Source organism: Diabrotica virgifera, chromosome 8 (genome assembly GCF_917563875.1).
Source record: "Diabrotica virgifera virgifera chromosome 8, PGI_DIABVI_V3a".
Lineage (NCBI taxonomy): Eukaryota > Metazoa > Arthropoda > Insecta > Coleoptera > Chrysomelidae > Diabrotica > Diabrotica virgifera.
This window is the reverse complement of record NC_065450.1, coordinates 90,470,820-90,491,472: the sequence shown is the minus strand read 5'-3', so window position 1 is coordinate 90,491,472 and position 20,653 is coordinate 90,470,820. Positions and strand designations below refer to the sequence as shown.

The following is a 20,653-nucleotide window of genomic DNA, read 5'->3' as shown; positions in this document are numbered from 1 at the left end:
TCAAGGTGGATAATGAAACAACGCAAGCTCAAAAAATTCTCAGAGGTGTAAGACAGGGATGCATTCTCTCCCCACTACTGTTCAATCTATATTCAGAAAGTATCTTTCAGGAAGCTCTTGAGGAATGCGAAAGCGGCATCAAAGTAAATGGTACCTGGGTCAATAATATACGATATGTGGATGACTCGGTCTTAATAGCACACAATATAGAAGACCTCCAAAACCTTCTTAATAAAATTGGAGAGCATAGCGAGAACATGGGACTTAGCATCAACATAAAAAAGACGAAGTTCCTTATAATCAGCCGTCAATTATGTCAACATCAAAATGCAAGACTAGCATATACAACCAAGATGTAGAGCGCGTAAGAAAGTTTAAGTACCTAGGAACCTGGCTATGTGAAGACTGGATGTCGGATATGGAAATTAAATGTCGGATAGAAAGAGCCAGAAGTGTATTCATGAAATTCAGAAACGTCTTTACGAACTTTGACTTTGACCTAAACCTAAGATTCACAAAATGCTATATATGGTCGGTGCTCCTATATGGCATGGAAGGATGGACTTTAAAAATAAACACAATGAATAAGCTAGAGGCATTTGAGATGTGGATCTATCGACGAATGCTTAAAGTTCCCTGGACCGCAAGAATAACAAATGAAGAAATCCTGAGAAGAATTGGTACAGAACGACAACTGATGTGCACAATTAAACAGAGAAAAACGGCATATCTGGGACACATAATTAGAAATGAAAGATATCAGTTTCTGCAAACCTTAATTGAAGGAAAGATCGAAGAAAAAAGGGGAGTGGGCAGGAAGAAAATGTCATGGCAGTCATGGCTCCGTAATCTCAAACAATGGACAGGACTAAAAACATAGGAGGCCTAATACATACTGCAAGGGATATAGAAAAATGGTCAAACGTGATCGCGAACATCCATTAGTGGATTGCATAAGAAGAAGAAGATTATACATATGTATATTCCCTTATTTATGACCTGCTATTTACGGCCACCTTTATAATACGGACGAGGCCAAATAATCACATATTTTTAAAGCCCATTTTATAGAAATTGAACAAAATAATTTTGTTAAAATAATTTTGTCTATTTGTTGATGGAAATTCCCAGTACTACTTAAGTATTAGGACCTATTGTATCTACCTAAACAGGAGATTAAATACTCCGCATCGGGTCGGTGGTAACAATAGGTTCTTAAAATCCTATAATAAAATGTCGTAAAAGTGTTGTAAAAGAGAAGCGTTTGTCACTATTTATAAGTATGACTACAATTCACAAAAGTTGGCCGAAAAATATGGTGTAAAAGCTCAAATTATCAAAGGATATAAAAAAATAAAAGAGGGTTGAAAAATTCTTTAAAAAGCTTGATATCGTTCTGTTTTCCATAGTATAGTTTTGTTTTATATTAGGATATTAAAGTAGTTTTAGTAGTTTTCGTGTATGCACCTATAGAATTATATTTGCTTTTATTAACAAAATAAACAAAGTTCCAATTATCTTTTATATATTTGTGAACTACAAAAACTGGAAATACCGGCCACTTTTCTATATCGGCCAACAGTTCCTTCATTTTTAGTGGCCGTTACTGACAGGTTTTACTGTATTAATCACTGATCAATTTTTAAAATTCTTATTTTTTTTATCTAAGTTGGAGTTGTACGTTATTTTATGTTTTCATGACTCATAAATAAATATGTTTAGAGAGGCAGAGATAATTATTACCATCTTACCTTTTTTCGGGTTCTATATTCAAATGTACTCGAAATAAGTACCCGAGAAATTCGGGTAATTGTACTTTGAGTATTGTACTCTGAGTACTTTTTTTAGCAATGTACTCGGTACTCTGTACTCGTTCCTCAAATATGAAAAGTACCCCTGTACCCGGCCCAGCTCTGTATACAACCTTGTCTAACTCCTCTTTAGATGTTTATGGTTCCAGTATCACCCATTTCGGTTCTAACAGAGGCGTTTTGGTTCCAGTAGAGTTCACGTATTGTATTAGTGTCTTAACTAATTTGTTTATCTATTTTTGAAGTATCATTTAATAATATTTGCAAATTTGACTGCTCCTGATTCATACTGGATATTATAAAATCGTTAACATTATTACGATGACTTGTCGGGGTTTTTTAGCTGATTGGATGAAAATCCATGGAAACCATTTGTATCACTGCGACTATCCATCGCATGACGCATCCTCATAGCTTGGTACTTTATCGGGGGGTTGGCCCCATGACGAGTTTTTAATGAAAAATTCAAATAACAAGTAAAAAATATTTATTTATTTTTTAAATCACAAACACTCGTTTGATCTGATAACATATTTCAAATGGAATGACTTACAATAAATAAATACTATGTTCAGGTTATTAGTCTTTATTTCGAATAATGTCCTAAGATAATCTCATGCTTCCTTCTCCGCACAACCATAGACACAGTCTATCCAACAAAAAGGAAAAGAAGAAATCTGCGAATAGGATTTGTAGTAGGATAATTCGGAACTGAAAATGAAAATAAAATTATTACACTTCATAAAACTATTCTTGAATCACGTCATATTTCTCTTGCTGGCCCTGGCATTGTGAATCTGGTAGGACAAGCTAGAATTAATTATATATAGGTAGGTCTATAAGCAATATTTTAACTTTTTCTATACTTTTCTTAACACGTAGACACAGACCTTCTTAACATATATCTACTCGGGTCCCTCTTTATCAAAAATAATTTAGAAAATGTCATGTTTTAGCTCCTGATGCTTACTATTCATGTGAATTTTTTTAACTTGTCAAATGCCAAGGTAACATTTTGGTAAAAATTAAAGTAGGCCCACTTTTTATCAAAAATTACCATATTCAAACAGCTATAACAAACTTTTAAGTAACGCAGCTATATTTAGGTAATAACGAATAGAAGGTTCTAGAAAATATCTACAATTTTGTTTTATAAAGTTTTTTTCGTGTTTGCATGACTGCATTGTTCCATTGAGAAGAGGTTTTTCCTTGGTAAATACATTCAATGAAAAGTTTGGCCAAAGCCTGGATAATTTTATTTCCATCTTGTTTGACTGCCTCGATCACATTTCGTCATCGCCAGGGGATTTATTACTTTTCATTTCTGAAAGTGTCTTTTTAACTTCATATGGTGTTACTTCTGGCATTAATTCTGATCCCTGGTTTGTGATTTTGGGCAGGGGCTAATCTTACCTTCTGTTGGTGCTCTCACACATTTTGCGTCAAAACGATTCGACAACCTTGAGGATTTCGGCTCTATACGTAGCAATGTTGCCATCCTTGTTTCTTATTCTGTACATATTTTTGTTGCCAATGTTATTCGTATTTCGCCTTAAAATTTTTAAACTTTTGTTTTCTTGAATTATTTGAGTTATTTCTCTTGTGAATGTTATTAAATATTTTAATTTTTTAAATTTAACAATTATTACTACAACTATTACTTACATCTGGTGGAAAATCGATGATTTCAAACGATGCTGATAATTCAGGAACTAAACCTAAAGTTAAAAGCAAAACAACAGATCCAGTTCCTAGAACGCTATAAAGTAGTGGCTTATTTTCTATCAGATTCTCCATGTAAGGTCTTCCCTGAAAGAAAATATTTCAATTAATCATACAAAATAATAAGCGGAAGACCAAAAACAACTACTATAACATAACCTATTATTGTAGCGTGACCAGTGGGAGAAAAAGTAAATATATGCTTATAGACCGGTCTAGTTAAACTCAAAAATAGGAGTGAGGTTACAATAATTACCATCAAGCTGAAAATTGGCAGGGATGTTTAAAATACCATCATAAATGAAATCTAAAAAGACCTCATAAATCCGACCCGAGCTAAAAAATTTACGCGGGGTCAAAGGTCACCAAATATGGTTTTTAGCGATTTTCAGCGAAACGGTAAGATTTATCATAAAAATAGTTCTAAAAAAAATGTAGATTAGATAATTATCTATAAAAAAATATTTTAATACCTTTTTTCCTAAGAGCCACCGTTTTTGAGATACAACGATTCAAAGAGTTGAAAGAGTTCTAATCGTCACAATGTATTAGTAAATTAGTACACCACGTATATACATCACTGAAGCTGTAATACAAGTAAACATAATATTCTATCGGTCAACTTAACTTATATTACACAAAATAATATAAGATATTATAAATATATGATAATGTTTCTACTATACAGCTTGCGGTCTACCGAGGGATGCAATGTATAGGCTGTATTATATTACAGTGCCAACAAAAAATCTTTACAAAGTGAATTTAACGCGAAAATAATAAGAATTATTTCAATTTTGCGGCTTATTCCCAACAAAAATAGTAATTTGATAAGACAAAGCATTAACTTACAATAATTATTCTTCTTACCTATGCGTCTTATTCAATTTGTAAAGATGGGTTTTGTCGGAATAAACACGTTCTATCGGTACGTCGGCTAATCTAATCACCCTACCTATTCTTTTCTCAGAAGGGTTTGAACATAATAATGAAAGCCAACTTTCTAGGCAAAATGTTTATTGCTAAGTACTAATGAACGTTTCAATATACAATAAACTTTATGCAAATTTAGTTTGTTTATTATTACGCAAATTACATCGTAATCTTCCTGGGTGGCGAAATCCTTTAGGTAGATGACGTAATGATAATTGAAACAGCCATAGAGCAATTCCATTTAACAAATACAACTTTTGTTGTAGGTGAAGATGTAGACTTACTCGTATTACTCACTGCTCGAACTCCAATCGAAAAAACTATCTTTTTTTTTAAAACCTGGAAAAGTTCAACACCAATCGGAAATATATTTATCGAAAAGTTTATCTAATTTTGCAAAGTGTCAAAATCATATACTATTTTTACACGCAATAACTGGCTGTGATATGACATCGGCATTTTTCAGGAGGGGTAAAACGACTGTTTTTAAAATGTTTGAAAAACAAGATTATTTGAATGTGCTGAAGTTTTCAAAAAACTAATTCAACTCCACAGGAAGTTATTTCCAACGGAATTAGCTTTCTTCTCTGTATGCATGGAGCGCCTTAAAAAACTAGGTGCTTAGATAAGTTTCGACATGCATGTTTCTTTAAAAATACTCGAAATAAAAAACAAGTGTAGTTATCTTGTCTTCCTCCAACCCCAGCGGCTGCTCATCAACATCTTTTTCGGGTATATTACCAAGTTCAAGTGTGGCGATTATCAGCTAGATCCAAAAGACTGGGGATGGAAATTAGTTGACAGTTCATTAGAACCAATTCAATCTTTACTCCCACCTGCGCCGGAAAAACTCCTGAACACAATTTTTTGCAACTGTAAAAAGGGATGTAGCACTAAATGTGGTTGCAAAAAAGTTTGACTGTTTTGTTCGGTAGCATGCACTAATTGTCAAAAATGGTCGTGCTTCAATGTTGAATCACCAACAATTGAGGATTCATTTGACTCTATCGAGGAGCCACGCGATGTGTGATGTGTCATTATTGGGGCAATTTACTTGCACCCAGGATGAACAAGATGAAGAAGAAGAACAAGAAGAAGAAGAAGAACTAGAAGGTGAAGAAGAAGAACAACAAGGACAAGAGGAAACAGAAGTATTAGAAAATTATGAACCAGTTGGATAAATTTTCCTTTTTTTTTAATTTATAGATACCGCTTTTTATAACTTTTATCATTTTTAACCCTTGTCAATATCAATTATTCAATAGATTCAAATTAAACAGAATAATAACAAATCCGTGGAATAGGCCTACTAGGGAAACCACGTTAAAAAACGCGCTAAGTACACTACCTCAAAGGTGGTGTGGAAACGTGTGCGCATATTATGACGATTACAACTTTTTGAATCGTTGTATCTCAAAAACGATGGCTCTTAGGAAAAAAGTAATAAAACATTTTTTATAGATAATTACCCATTCTCCTTTTTTTGTTAGAACTAATTTTATGATAAAGCTTACCGTTTCGTTGAAAATCGCTAAAAACTACATTTGGTGACTTTTGACCCCGCGTAAAATTTTTAGCTCGGGTCGGATTTATGAGGACTTTTTAGATTTCATTTATGACGGTATTTTGAACAATCCTGCCAATTTTCAGCTTGATGGTAATTTTTGTAACCTCGGATGTGTAAGTTGATCGGAGTATTCCGGTGATAACTGTTTCACCGGAAATGATATCAAAACCGGAACTAAATATTCGAGTTCGACTTTTCAATTTGATACATGCCATGTACTATTTCTGCGACTATAATGTGGCTCTTCCGGTTACACCTTTTTAACAGAAAGTATTATAAAAACCGGAAGTACACAATATTTATTCTCGTCTTGCTAAGGGGCGTCGAGTAATATATCGCTTGAACTATTTCGGCGACTTTGAAACAGTACTTCCGATTGCAACTCTTGAACCGGAAGTCTGAGGGTCAAATTTCTCACCTTTAATACCATTATTGGGTTATAAGCTCTCATTCGACAACTGATTTGTCACTCTATCGTTTCTAATGACGAAGGAGTTGCGTTCACGGACAGACAGTTATGAAACCGGAAGTATACGGGATGTCCCCGAAAATAGTGCGTTCCTTAAAACGTTGACGGACAGAACGTCTATAGACGTCTAATTTCCATTGATGTAATGTGACACAACGTCTATAGACGTTGCATTTTCCGTATTCTACTTTGCAAAATACATATAGTGTCACAACACTTGCTTATACATTTGACGCACTGTCCGTCAACGTGTTAAAGGTATAAGTAGAAGACACTATGTAGAGCAAAAAGTCTTATAACATTTTTTCTATATTCAACTGTTTGGCCAAAAAATGAAAATACATTTTGGTATGCAAATTGAAAGCTGGCAACTACGTACAATACAAAAATGTAAAGATAGACAGTCACAATTAAAAAATAGTAGGCTTGTTTATATTTACAGTTGTATCTGATAGTATCTCACGTATCTGATCACGTAAATATCAACGAAACCGATATCTATTTAGGCACGCGCCTTTAGTGTTTACATTACACCCTGACGTCGTCCTCAACATCAAACAAAACAAGAATTTTGTTTTGTTTGCTGTTAGCCACATGCTACATCCGAATATTTCGCTTAATCGGTTGGTTTTATTCTGTACCAAAAGAACGAGTATTCAATGAGGAATCATTAGGTACTTTGGGTATTGGACAAATATTATATCCTTGCTTTGTAAAGGGTAGGTATTTTTTTAATCACTACGAGATAGTTTGGAACATTTGTGTTTAGTGTCAACAGTCAACGCGATTTTTGTTTATGTTTCATTAGTATCACCGCGAAAAAAATTTCAATCCGTGAGTATAATGAGATCTTGATTATTTATGGAGAAGTTCACTGCAACAGTAATTTAGCTGTACAAGTTTATGTGCATCGGTATCTCGAAAGGCGAGTTCCTAATCCTCGAACTTTAGTGAATGTTTCTCAAAGATTATTAGAAACGGGTTCTGTTGTACTGAAAAAAAAAATAGCGGAAGAACAAGAAGTATCCGTCGATTAAATGTAGCAGACGGCATTTTAGATGCTGTGGAAAATAATCCAAATGTAAGTACACGAGCTTGGCATGTCGAAAAACATTGTTCATAGAACATTTCGTACATCCGTATCACTATCAGAGAATAAAAAATTTTCAGTAGGAATAACCCAAGGACATTGATAATTGTTCGAAAAAATTTTATAACAGATTTCGAAAGCTTGTTGCTTGGAAACAGACCGACGCCGTAGGCGGAGGTCTGTTGCCTGTAAGCAACAAGCTTGAGAAAGTTGTTAAAAAATTTTTGAGCATTTATCAATGTTGGAGGGTTATTCGGATAGAAAATTTTTTGCTGGTTATGAAAAAAAAAATACAGAGCAGAAACAATTTATTTAAATGTGCAATTAACAAAGGAACAATTAGAGAAATTTAATGAAGATCCAGACATGTTACAACCAAAGTATTGAAAGTATTACAACCAAATCGTGACATTTTGAAATATTTGAAATGTCAAAATCGAAATGAAACGAAATGTAGGTATCCATAGCTACATGATTAGTGAAAACAGCCCATGGGATCTGTTTTCAGTATAATGTTGGTTTTATTGGTTGTATTCAATCAGATGACCACAAATTAATTGATTTCATTTGATTTCTAATTGAGCAAAAAATTTTCATCGAAGTGATCTTTCCATCTAAAGTGCTATTCGCGGATGAAGCATGTTTCACGAGAAATGGTGTGTATAATTTCCACAAATGCCACATATGGAGTGACGAGAACCCTAATTTAATACGTAGGACAAATTTTCAACGAAAATTTAGCATAAATTTATGGGCAGGAATAATTAATAATCGTCTGATAGGACCATATTTATGAATTACCCAGAACACTAAATCTTGCCTATCATAATTTCTTGCAATATGTTTTGCCGGTACTTCCTGAATACGTGCCTTTACAAACACTCTGTGAAATGTGGTTTCTTTACAACGAAGCCCCAGCATATTTTACCAGAGCTGTGAAAAATATTGTATTTTAAATTTGTTTTCTAGAAAATTTGGCTTAAATATCCCTACCCCATACGTACCCTATAGTTAATAGCAAATGTAGCTATTTGGAGCGCCATGGAAATGATGTATACGGTGCTATTTACAATGTTAGGTTTGAACAGTTTCTCTTTTTCTTCATCACTAATGTCTAATGCTTCGATTTTTAAAGGATCGTCCTCACTAAAACAAAAATTCAAAATATTTAAACAATTCTGTTAAAAACTTGAAAATTTAAAATATACATAAAGGATAGCGCACACATCTTATGGAAAATATAATGTCACTCAATTGAAATAAAATTTACATGCATAGATTGGTCTTGAAATTACACTAATTTCGTATCATCGCGCCAACTCTGTATTTTGAATATTAAGAGCGTAAATTGATAAAAATAAACCTAACATCAAATGAGAATATACGTGTGTCAAAGACAGAAAAAAGATTTTGTAATTCGCTTACTCCATAAATCTTTCTGAGGGATTAAGGCAGAGGCTTACTCTTATCTTTGCCTATTATTATTGATAATAAAGTAGGTATAATTGATTGAAACTTCGAGACCAATCTATTCATGTACATTTTATTTCATTTGCGGTGTCCTTTCTCTTCAATCTCAATTTTCCCTTTACTCTTTGTATATTCCCCGCATTCAGACTCTGTGTCTATTCCAAAGACATATTATAAAATGTGTGCCATCTACTCTAAGTCAACACAAAATATTTATCAGTAGGCAACTCTGATATGTCATACCAATTTTTACTTTAATGCAAAATTGGGAATGTTTTTTAAATATCTTTCATCTATTTAAAGTGAGCTTCCTCTTCATAAACTCATTTACATTCTTAAATCTCGAGTACATATTAATATCGTTTCATATTTGAGGCCTATAGAATCAAAACCTGCTAGATCCATGTTTTGAAATTTTGTCAGGAAGCTAAAAAAAAAACATTAAAAATGTAAATTTTCCAAAAAGTATCCGGTATTTCTATTTCTGGCACACTAATATGTCATTTTTCTGCATGTCCCTTACATCTTCAGAACTCCCCATCTACATGGGCTCATTTATAGTTGATAATTTTTTACATAATATTCTTTTTGACTTGTTTGTACACATAACCTCCAAGCCACGTTTCTTTTTACCCTTATTAATCGTATATCTATGTAGAATCTTAACTAATTTTAAATTATTATTTAATCCTTGCCATCTGCTATGTTCTTTTTCAAATTTTGTTTTTTCTATAATTTATATTATTATAATGGCACGGAAATGCTTAAAATGTATGCTGTCGCTAACACAAGGTTTCTTGTTTTAGTTTTGTGGCCTTATTTTTTCTTGCCCTCCTTTTTGGGTACGATTTCCCGAACCACGTGGTGCACCACACAGAGAATAAGCTGCCGTAACATGGCCGCTACTATGGAGAACTCAACACCAGAATTTACTTCAGCTTACATTCATCTACATGCAACTACAACTTCAATTAAACGACATTCAGCTGCATGAAGCCAACGAGTTATTTCTTTAACTGTATGAAATCAACCAGTTCTCTAGGCTTGGATCTCGCGTACGAAAAAAGTTAATTAATAGCAAGCTGAAAATTTGATAATAGCTTAACGGTATCTAGTCGGACAAACTTTGATGTACGGGAGCACGGGAACAGGGGAAATTTTAATTGTGGAACAGGTTACAGGTTTCGAACGTCAGACTACGAAAACGTCCCATGTATTTTGTCGGACAGAACTTCCAATTGATTTGTTACCCTTTCATTAAACTCTCATACAAAAACCAGACTACTGTTTACCACCAATATAATTCCTGCCATTTGACATGTTCTACGTGTCGGACTTATTAAATTGCCCAACACATTTGTCGTACCAACATTTTTTCACATATTATATAAAGTTTGCTATTGAATAAACTTAAAAACAACATGCTAATTTTCACAATCATAAACTTGTCAGTATGACACGTTCCACAATAATTAAAATCACGTTCCACAATTAAAACTTCCCCTGTTTCAGTGTTCCCATTCATCAAAGTTTGTCCGACTAGACACCGTTAAGCTATTAACAAATTTTGAGCTTGCGGCTCAAATCAACTTTTTTTGGTAAGCGGGATCCAGGCCTAATCTGACGTCACGGGGGACGATCTTATGTGTATATTTTATGTAAGATTTACAAAAACAAGAGAATATTTAAAATTTTACTATTAATTTATGATAACATATCAATAGGCCAATCAAGTTAGGTTTTTTCTAGACATAACGGAAAAGACGAGGTTTGATAGTTGAAATGTGTAGTATGAGATATTACAAAAAGACTACCATCTTCGGATTCATCAATTTTTTAGAGGAACATTTTTTAAATAAACAATCAAAACGTCAAACTTAGTTTTTTGCTCATAACTTAAACACTTGTTTATTTACAAATTTGACGTCCACAGATAACTTTTTCAGAAAAAAAAGATACATCGAATGAGATATGCTAAATGAAAATCGGTTAATAAACAAAAAAGTTATTGCAAAACGGAAGACAAAATCACTGTTTTTGAATATTGTTAATAACAATTTTATTGTTTATTAGAATATGTTTAAATTTACCTAAACGTGAGGGCATTATGGTGTTTGAATGGTGTGCAAAAAATGGTCCAGATCTGTTTAATAGTTTTCGCAAAATTGAATTTGTTTATAAAATTTTTTGAAAAACGAGCTAATTTCTGAGGCTGGTCCAGTTAATATGGCTGAATGTATCTCAATAATCCGGGGCTCATTTCCTTCGTTAAGATGTATACTAACAGCGTATGAAAAAAAAAGTAAAAAAAATTACATATACGTACACAAAATTATTTGTTAATAAATAGCAGTTTTTGAGCTTATAAACAATTACAATAATTTCGTAGAAATTAGATCAAATTAAATGGCAATAAAAAATACGGAAAGCTGGTTAAAATACACAACTTGTAAAAGAAAATTTTAGGTCGTACGACCCTTGGGGTCTGAGATAGCCCCTTTTTTTGAAAAAATCACTGTTACGTTAATTAACAACACTAAGATCTGAAATTAACCAATATTTTATAAGAAAAGTCAAAGTTTTTAACAAAGTTTTTAGCAAGAAAAAATGTTAAAAATTGTTTAAACAGTAGTGTTATGAACAAAAAGTATTTTGCGTTCCGACTAAAGTAAAAAATATCGGGCGTAGTCGACTGACTGAATAGGGGCGCGCTTGGCGACCGGCAGCAACTCCTAAAATTACGTTATACCGACCACAAAAATCAACTTTAAAGTGAATAACAAATTTTCGTTATTCCTTATGTTTTCGTCTCCGAATCCAAATATGGAGTTTATTTTTTTCTAGAATTAGTGGAACATGTTCAAAAATCAAATTTTATGCCAAAATGTGATAAATCCATTTTGATGATTTTTCAATTTTAACTCACTGTATTTTTGGTCGCTGTAAATATTTCCTTTTGAAAATTTTACTGTGTTATCTTTGAAGCATTTAGATAACAATGAGATTTGTCCAAAATGATTAAACACATTAAAAGAGAAGTTGTTAATTTTTAAACATTTTGTCGTCAGATTTCGTTAGTTTCATGCTTACAAAAAAAGTTGAGTGAGTTTATAATTTTAACTAACACAGAAATAAAATATAATTCATGAAGAAGTTTTCCAAAAAAATTTAATTTAAAATATGCAATAGGAAAAATGTTATGTGACTTTATAGACGAGCGGCACACTGGCACACCCCAAAAAAAGCTTATTTCTCGAGATACTGATACTAATTTTGGTAATAGGTACTTTATATTTTTGATGGTGCTGAAAACGAAAATTAGGGTTGTTTTGAATTTTACGTGGGGGAACATTATCAAAATCGCAACTTTACCCTAAAAATAAAAATCAAGTTTTTTGCGTTTAACTTGCTACAACTCAGTTCCATTGTAATATTTTTTTATGAAATTTTTATAGTATATATTTCTCACCATTCTGAAGACAATGGGACCTGCTTCAATATTTCTGTCTTGCTATAAAGAAAGTTATAAATTGTTTGAAGTAAAAGGTGTAGATTCTTGAATTGCAAAGTTTAATCGCAAAAGTTGAGTGACAAAATTTGAAATTTAGCTGTTCAATTAATTTTATGTTAAAATCTAGAGTACAGAGAACAAAATGTTTTATAGAAAAAAGGTGTTGTAACTTTTAATTTTAAGAAAAACGTGATTCCATTTTTTTTTTATTTTTAGGGTAAAATTTCGATTTTGACAATGTTTCCCCATCTAAAATTCAAAATAAAACTCATTTTCGTTTTCAGCACCATCAAAAACATAAAGTAAGACCAAAATTAGCCATTCACCACAATGTGGTTGATATCTCGAGAAATGAGCGTTTTTTTTTTGGGAGTACCACTCGTCTATAAGGTCGCGTAACTTTTTTTCTGTTGCATATTTTGACTTGAAATTTTCCAGAAAACTTCTTCAGGAACTATGTTTTAATGCTGCGTTGATTAAAATTATAAACTAAACAGTTTGTCACCCAACTTTTACAAGTTAACAGAAAACTAATGAAAAAATTGTTTAAACAATTTTCCGGCCGCGGTAGCTCTTGGTACCTTTTGGATTTGTTATAAGGAACTTTTTTTTGAGTAAGTTTGTGCAAAAAATAAGAATCGGAATAATTTACCTAACGGGGTCGACGATACAGCCTGGACTACACACGGATTCAAAATAGAGAATAAAAAATGGCCTATACCTACCAATCGGGTTCTATTGTACCAAGTTTACTATTTTTTTATCTATGGTACCACATTAAAATAATCATGTTTATCTTATTTTCATTGCAAAATTATCCAAAACAAAGCAGCTAATGGGATGTATAAACCTTTTTTAAGTGGCCTTCTTATTGTCATTTTTTAAATTTATTTATTTAAAATATAATTTTACTAAATAAATGTGCAAGATAATAATATTCATAAAATGCAAGTTTCTACCAAAATATATAAATATAATATTAAGCTTCAAATCCGGTATTCGTGGTGTCCAAGTATTTGGAAGGGAAACGAGAAACGACCCTGCGCGAGTCGCGGAGAAATATTGCAACTATCTTAAATAATTCATATTGTCAATTGAAATTGTCAAATTGAAGTATATTTCATACCTTCTGTCATTGAAGCAGAAAAATTATATATTGCTCCACAATATTGATATAATATGCAATTATTATATAAAGGTAAATTTAATTAATTGTATTTTGCTTGCAGTACTGCATTTTGATATCTAATTTTATTTACTACATACAATTGTTGACGTTTTCATAACATAACCTGAATCTAATTTTTCTTCTTATTATTTTTTTGGACTATGGCCTTGACAATTATCCAGTAACCAGGACTAATATAATTGGCCAATATAATTAAAAGTGCGAATAAAAGTACAGAGCGTAGAAATAGAGGTCGCTTTGCCGAACTTGCACGGTCCCAATACTGTCAATGTTAAAAATGGGCTGCAACGGTCTAGCGTTAGCGAATGGTAGTCCGCGAATTTATTCTCATTCGGCTACGCCCATTATTTTTTTTACATTAGTCGCAACGGAAAATACTTTTTGTTTATAACACTACCGTTTTAACAATTCTTAACATTTTTTCTTGCTAAAAACTTCGTTAAAAACTATGACTTTTCTTATAAAATATTGGTTAATTTCAGATCTTAGTGTTGTTAATTAACGTAACAGTGATTTTTTCAAAAAAGGGGCATTTTTTCAAAACAACCCTAATTTTCGTTTTCAGCACCATCAAAAATATAAAGTATTACAAGCTTTTTTTTGGGGTGTGCTAGTGTGCCGCTCGTCTATAAAGTCACATAACATTTTTCCTATTGCATATTTTCAATTAAATTTTTTTGGAAAACTTCTTCATGAATTATATTTTATTTCTGTGTTAGTTAAAATTAAAATTATAAACTTAAAAGTTTGTCACTCAACTTTATTAAGTAACCATGAAACTAACGAAATATGACGACAAAATGTTTAAAAATTAACAACTTCTCTTTTAATGTGTTTAATCATTTTGGACAAATTTCACTGTTATCTAAATGCTTCAAAGATAGCACAGTAAAATTTTCAAAAGGAAATATTTACAGCGACCAAAAATACAGTGAGTTAAAATTGAAAAATCATCAAAATTGATTTATCGCATTTTGGCATAATATTTGATTTTTGAACATGTTCCACTAATTCTAGAAAAAAATAAACTCCATATTCGGATTCGGAGACCTCGAAAACATAAGGAATGACGAAAATTTGTTATTCACTTTAAAGTTGATTTTTGTGGTCGGTATAACGTAATTTTAGGAGCTGCTGCCGGTCGCCAACCGCGCCCACTATTCAGTCAGTCGACTACGCCCGCTATTTTTTACTTTAGTCGGAACGCAAAATACTTTCTGTTTATAACACTACTATTTAAACAATTTTTAACATTTTTTCTTGCTAAAAACTTTGTTAAAATCTTTGACTTTTCTTATAAAATATTGGTTAATTTCAGATCTTAGTGTTGTTAATTAACGTAACAGTGATTTTTTCAAAAAAAGGGGCTATCTCAGACCCCAAGGGTCGTACGACCTAAAATTTTTTTTAGAAGTTGTGTATTTTAACCAGCTTTTTTTTACTGCCATTTAATTTGATCTAATTTATACGAAATTATTGTAATTGTTTATAAGCTTAAAAACTGCTATTTATTAACAAATATTTTTGTGTACGTATGTGTAATTTTTTTTTACTTTTTTTTCATAGGCTGTTAGTATACATCTTAACGAAGGAAATGAGCTCCGGATTATTGAGATACATTCAGCTATATTAACTGGACCAGCCTCAGAAATTAGCTCGTTTTTCAAAAAAATTTATAAACAAATTCAATTTTGCGAAAACTATTAAACAGATCTGGACCATTTTTTGCACACCATTCAAACACCATAATGCCCTCACGTTTAGGTAAATTTAAACATATTCTAATAAACAATAAAATTGTTATTAACAATATTAAAAAACAATGATTTTGTCGTCTGTTTTGCAATAAATTTTTTGTTTATTAACCAATTTTCATTTAGCGTATCTCATTCGATGTATCTTTTTATTCTAAAAAAGTTACCTGTGAACGTCAAATCTCTAAATAAACAAGTTTTTAAGTTATGAGCACAAAACTAAGTTTGACGTTTTGATTGTTTATTTAAAAATTGTTCCACTAAAAAATTGATGAATCCCAAGATGGTAGCCCTTTTGTAATATCTCATACTACACATTTCAACTGTCAAACCTCATCTTTTCAATTATGTCGAAAAACGGCTTATTTTTTACTAACTTGATTGGTCTACAATACATTATTAGAAATTTGCTATAAATACTCTATGTCTGATATATTACGTAAATATAGTTTAAATATAGAACATACAAAGAGATTTGATGGCTGACAGTCGAGGTGTAACGTCAGGACTGTCATATTTTATTTATTATCAATTTGTAAACAAAGGTTGAAAACCCAGGATTTGACCATTTGCCTGTTTAATTCCTATAAAGTTGAAATTTTGCTTCCTCTGCTGCTTTTTTTCTTATTAAGTATAGTGTTTTTAAGATAATACCACCATAATTCGGTCTTAAATTTTTTACAAAATATAGTTTCTTACCCAGCAAAAGTTAAGAACTCTTGTATTTTGTATAATAAAAATGGTAATGTGCTTTGCCCCGCATTTCAAACACTAGTGAAAGAGGGATATGCAGATTCTTTGTGTTTCCAAAGGATCTGGTTGAAAAGAAGAGGTGGATTTCATTACTAAGGTAAGAAAATATATTGAAGAAAGAGAACTGAATTTATCGCCCGTGGGGGACGGCGTACAAATTATGCCACCATGAGAAGCACTGTCGACATGTCACATCCCTCCATGTCAACCTTCCCAGCGGATACATTGGTTGTTATATATTCTACATTTAAAGATCTAGTTTCTTATATACTATCTCAGTATATTGATACTTTTATTGAAGTTTGTGAACATTTACCCTCATGCTGAATAATCAGTGCTTGAGATTAGTTTGTGAGTTTTATGAGAAATATGGTGTATGTACACAAAGCCTGTAACGGTTTTGTTTTTGCTGTGTGCTCAGTTTTGTCACAGCAATAACGACTAAACGAAGAAATAAGCTTAATTAGTGGTTTAGTTAGATCACTTCCTGAGTTTTTCAGGAAACTTTTACATCATGTCGAGAATTTCTTTATTCGATATTTTCTTCTTCGAAATCTATTTTCTATTTTCTTAATTTGTTTGACTATTTCTGCCCAATTATCTCTTATGTGCGTGTTGTTTTGCTTTGGAGAATGAGTATCCAGTCATGTCCTTTATTTGGTCCGATCATCGTACTGGAGATCTTCCTCTGGATCTATTGCTTGCTATGTTGCCTTCAACTAGCATTCGTTCCACGCCTTCTCTTCTTCTAGTCATATGTGCAAAATATCTCAGTTTGATTGATAGTTTTGGTGAGTCTAGTTTTTATGTCAAGTTCTGCTAGAATTTAATTATTTGTGCGATATGCGGTCCGTGGCATGGGCGCCCATACCCATGGGCAGGAGGGGGCCGTGCCCCCCCCTAGCTTTTCGGCTGCCATAAACTATATATGGTTATCCAATGTATACAAAATGTAATGTGCAACATCTTCACGTCTGCCCCCCCCCTACAAATTTTTATATGGGCGCCCGTGGTCCGTGGTACGCGTAACCTTCTACGGTAGACCCACATTTCAAATGCCATTATACGCTTCGAACGGGCTTTTTTGATCGTCCAAGTTTCTGAAGCGTAGGTGGTGATAGGAAATATCAATGTTTGAACAAGGAGTAATTTTGTGTTTTTTGTAATATCAGTGTTCTTCCATATTTTTGTGAGTTTGGCTGTTGCCGATCTGACCACTGTTAGTAATAACGGAGCCGAAGTAATTAAACTGTCTGAAAACTTCGTAACCTGACATGTTTCTTATCTCTGCTAGGTTGTTTCTGATTCTATCGATAATCATTACTTGGGTTTTCTGTATATTTATTTTCAACCCATATTCGATACTCCGTACTCACTGTGCCTGGCCTATTCATAATTTGTTGCAGTTCTAATATAACAGTGTTATCAGCATAACGTAGGTTTTGGATTTTTCTTCCTCCTATAGTTGCTCTACCTTGCCATTCCTCAAAAACTTGCCGCATAATGTGGTCAATATATAGATTGAATAGAAATGGGGGATAGTATACATCTCTGTCGAACTTCAGATTTTAAGTTGTCGAACTCCAGATTCAATTTTTTTGAAACCACATTATTAACTCTTACATTAGCGGTATTATTTACACAAATATGTTTCTATGTCAAACTCTCGAGATTTTTCGATAATTTTAGATACGTCTAAAGATGGGAAACAGTCAATATAATGTAAATTTATAAGTTCCTATCGCTAAATTTTCTACCTCCACTAGTTTCATCTCTTTTTATCTCACAAAATATATTTTCCATCTTTTGAGTTATTTTTTCAGTTATTAGCGCGCTCATCACTGTATATGGGAATAAACGTGAGTTTATCCCAATTATTTGGCCACTTTTCGGTATTCCCGATCTCATTTCAAATTCTAAGTTTCCGTCCCCAATACTCCCATTTCTTTGAGTGTTTCAGCTATTATTTCAACTTCCCCTTCTGCTTTTTTGAATTTTAGCTTTTTTATTGCCATCTCCATGGCTAATTTCAATATTTGAGGTTCTTCTTCATAACTTCTTTTCTCTGTATTATTGTCTGGGCCGTTGTTAGGGAATAGTATTTCGCAATATTGTTTCCACCCGTCTTACGTAAATACGGCATACATATAGTTTATAAAAGCTTTCTTTGTCATATACGTTCGATTCTGCCACAGCAATGGCAACTTGACGAAAAAGTAGATATAATTAAAAAAATTAACTGGTACAGTTCCCTATTATATAAAAAAACACTACGCAAATTTTTGGCATAAAAATAATGTACCAACAAAAAAATATACTTACGGCAGGGACCTCAACTTAGCTTCCTGTACCAGATAAATTAGGCAGCAAAAATGTACAGCAAATTGTGTAATCACAGTCAGAATGGTGTATAGGTTGAAAATATTCGGCAATGGTCTTTGCTTCGACAACACTTTTAAAGGCTAAAACACATACATCCAAATATATATTCGAAAACTCCCTAAACAGTAAAATGTAAATATAAGGGTGATTCCATTTCAAACCACTTAATTTGGATCCAAAAAATTCTTGGCTCTCCGATTTGTCTGAAACTTGGTGTATAGCTTCTGCGTAACGTAAAAATAAGGCATTTAAGTCCGAACAGTTTTTTTTTTCTTAGAATCTGACTACACTATTTGTTGTCAACACCTAAATTACTACCTGTCGGCACCTAAATTATTTAATTTTGAAGTTTGAACTCTTGACAAAACCGCATCCATAGAAAAAGTACAGTGTACAACACATGAGAAAATGACATATTTGTCGAAGAAGTTTGTTGGCACGAGTCGAGGCACGAGGCGAGGGCAGCAAATCAAGCGAGGGAGAAATATGTCATTTTCTCATGTGTTGTACACTGTACTTTTTCTATGGATGCGGTTTTGTCAAGAGTTCAAACTTCAAAATTAAATAATTTAGGTGCTTTTATTTGTTGTTTATTAGTTGTTGACAACAAATGTTTTTCTATGGATGCGGTTTTGTCAAGAGTTCAAACTTCACAAAAAATAAAAGCAAATTGACAACAAATAAAAGGACCTAAATTATTTAATTTTGAAGTTTGAACTCTTGACAAAACCGAATCCATATAAAACCTTGATTTGCGTTTAAAAATAACATTTGAAAACCTCGTGCCTCGGCTCGTGCCAACAAACTTCTGCGCTCGTGAGAAATATGTCTTTTTTCTTACTTGTTGTACAATATACTATTAATAACTACTTAAAATCCTTAGTTTTGACTATCTGTGGGCAAATTTTCAGCCAAATCGAAGTGTGCTTTTTTAATCGAAGTACATTATATATTTTTGGAATTGAGGAAGATTTAAGAAACGGTATTTTAACGTTTTCTACGTTAAAATTTGATCGAAAACATCAAAATAGCATGTTATAATGCCGTATAATGACATGCCATGAGTCCCTTTTGTTGAAACATTATTATTTTGTCAATTGATATTTTATAATAAAATATACAAATTTATTTAAATAAATACAGTAGACTCCCTATATAACGAGAACTGAAATGGCGGACTAATTACCTCGTTATAAGCGTATCTCGTTATATCAGACAACAATAATTTACGTAGTTTATTAGGTGTCGATGGTCGACTTCAACAATGAAATTTGACCATCGTAAATAATTGTAAATTCCTACAATATTCAATATCGGTCGATAGATAAACAAGAAAGAAGTTTATTACCGGCGCGGCGGTGGAATTTATTACAGCACTGGTCTCAATAAGCACACAGATGTTGGGCATTCCTGTATTGTATACAGGCAGTTATGGTATTGATTTATGGCCATTACCATGCCAAAAACCGGCAAAGAAATATATTCTTCGATTTCATTTTTCCTCGTTATAACCAAACATGCCTCGTTATAGGATGTTATATTTCAATAGGAATTTCATGGGACATCTAGTGTACCTCGTTATAAGCGAAACCTCGTAATACCTGTGTTCGTTATAGAGTCTACTGTACCTTCTTAAAGTGCCCTCTCCTCAATGGAGGTTGGCTACTACAGTTGCAAACTCTTCTCTGTCTTCAGTCGTTCTTATTAGCTGCTCAAAATTTAGCCCTGTCCATAGTCTTTTCCTTCCTAGTCCTTTCCTTCCCTCGACCTTTCTTTTCACTATAAGTTGAGCTTATTGTTACTTATTATTTCGCAGTACGTTAGTCTGGGCAGATTATCGGAGAATAGGCCATTTTCGGGAAAAGTTACTTACTAGCAATTTTATTGCTGGAATCGAATCTTATGATTGTGCATATTAATAATATAGGTATGCAAAGTCCGCAGATAGTGTGCTACTTTTTTTATAAACAAAATGGCTCCCGAAAATCGTGTTTTTTTTCAA

General features: G+C 32.7%; 1 protein-coding gene across 1 annotated transcript in view; it reads right to left on the bottom strand.

Moving 5' to 3' along the window:
• Nucleotides 1–2,281: 2,281 nt before the first annotated feature.
• Nucleotides 2,282–20,653, bottom strand: part of LOC126890813 (endoplasmic reticulum transmembrane helix translocase) — a 214,742-nt gene continuing 196,370 nt past the window's right edge. Inside the window, exons 14-17 of the mRNA XM_050660004.1 lie at nucleotides 18,592–18,731; nucleotides 8,597–8,738; nucleotides 3,477–3,620; nucleotides 2,282–2,522 (exon numbers count right to left, since the gene is read on the bottom strand). Coding sequence (XP_050515961.1) covers nucleotides 2,415–2,522; nucleotides 3,477–3,620; nucleotides 8,597–8,738; nucleotides 18,592–18,731 — 534 coding nt within the window. The 3' untranslated portion in view covers nucleotides 2,282–2,414. The remainder of the gene's footprint in view (nucleotides 2,523–3,476; nucleotides 3,621–8,596; nucleotides 8,739–18,591; nucleotides 18,732–20,653) is intronic.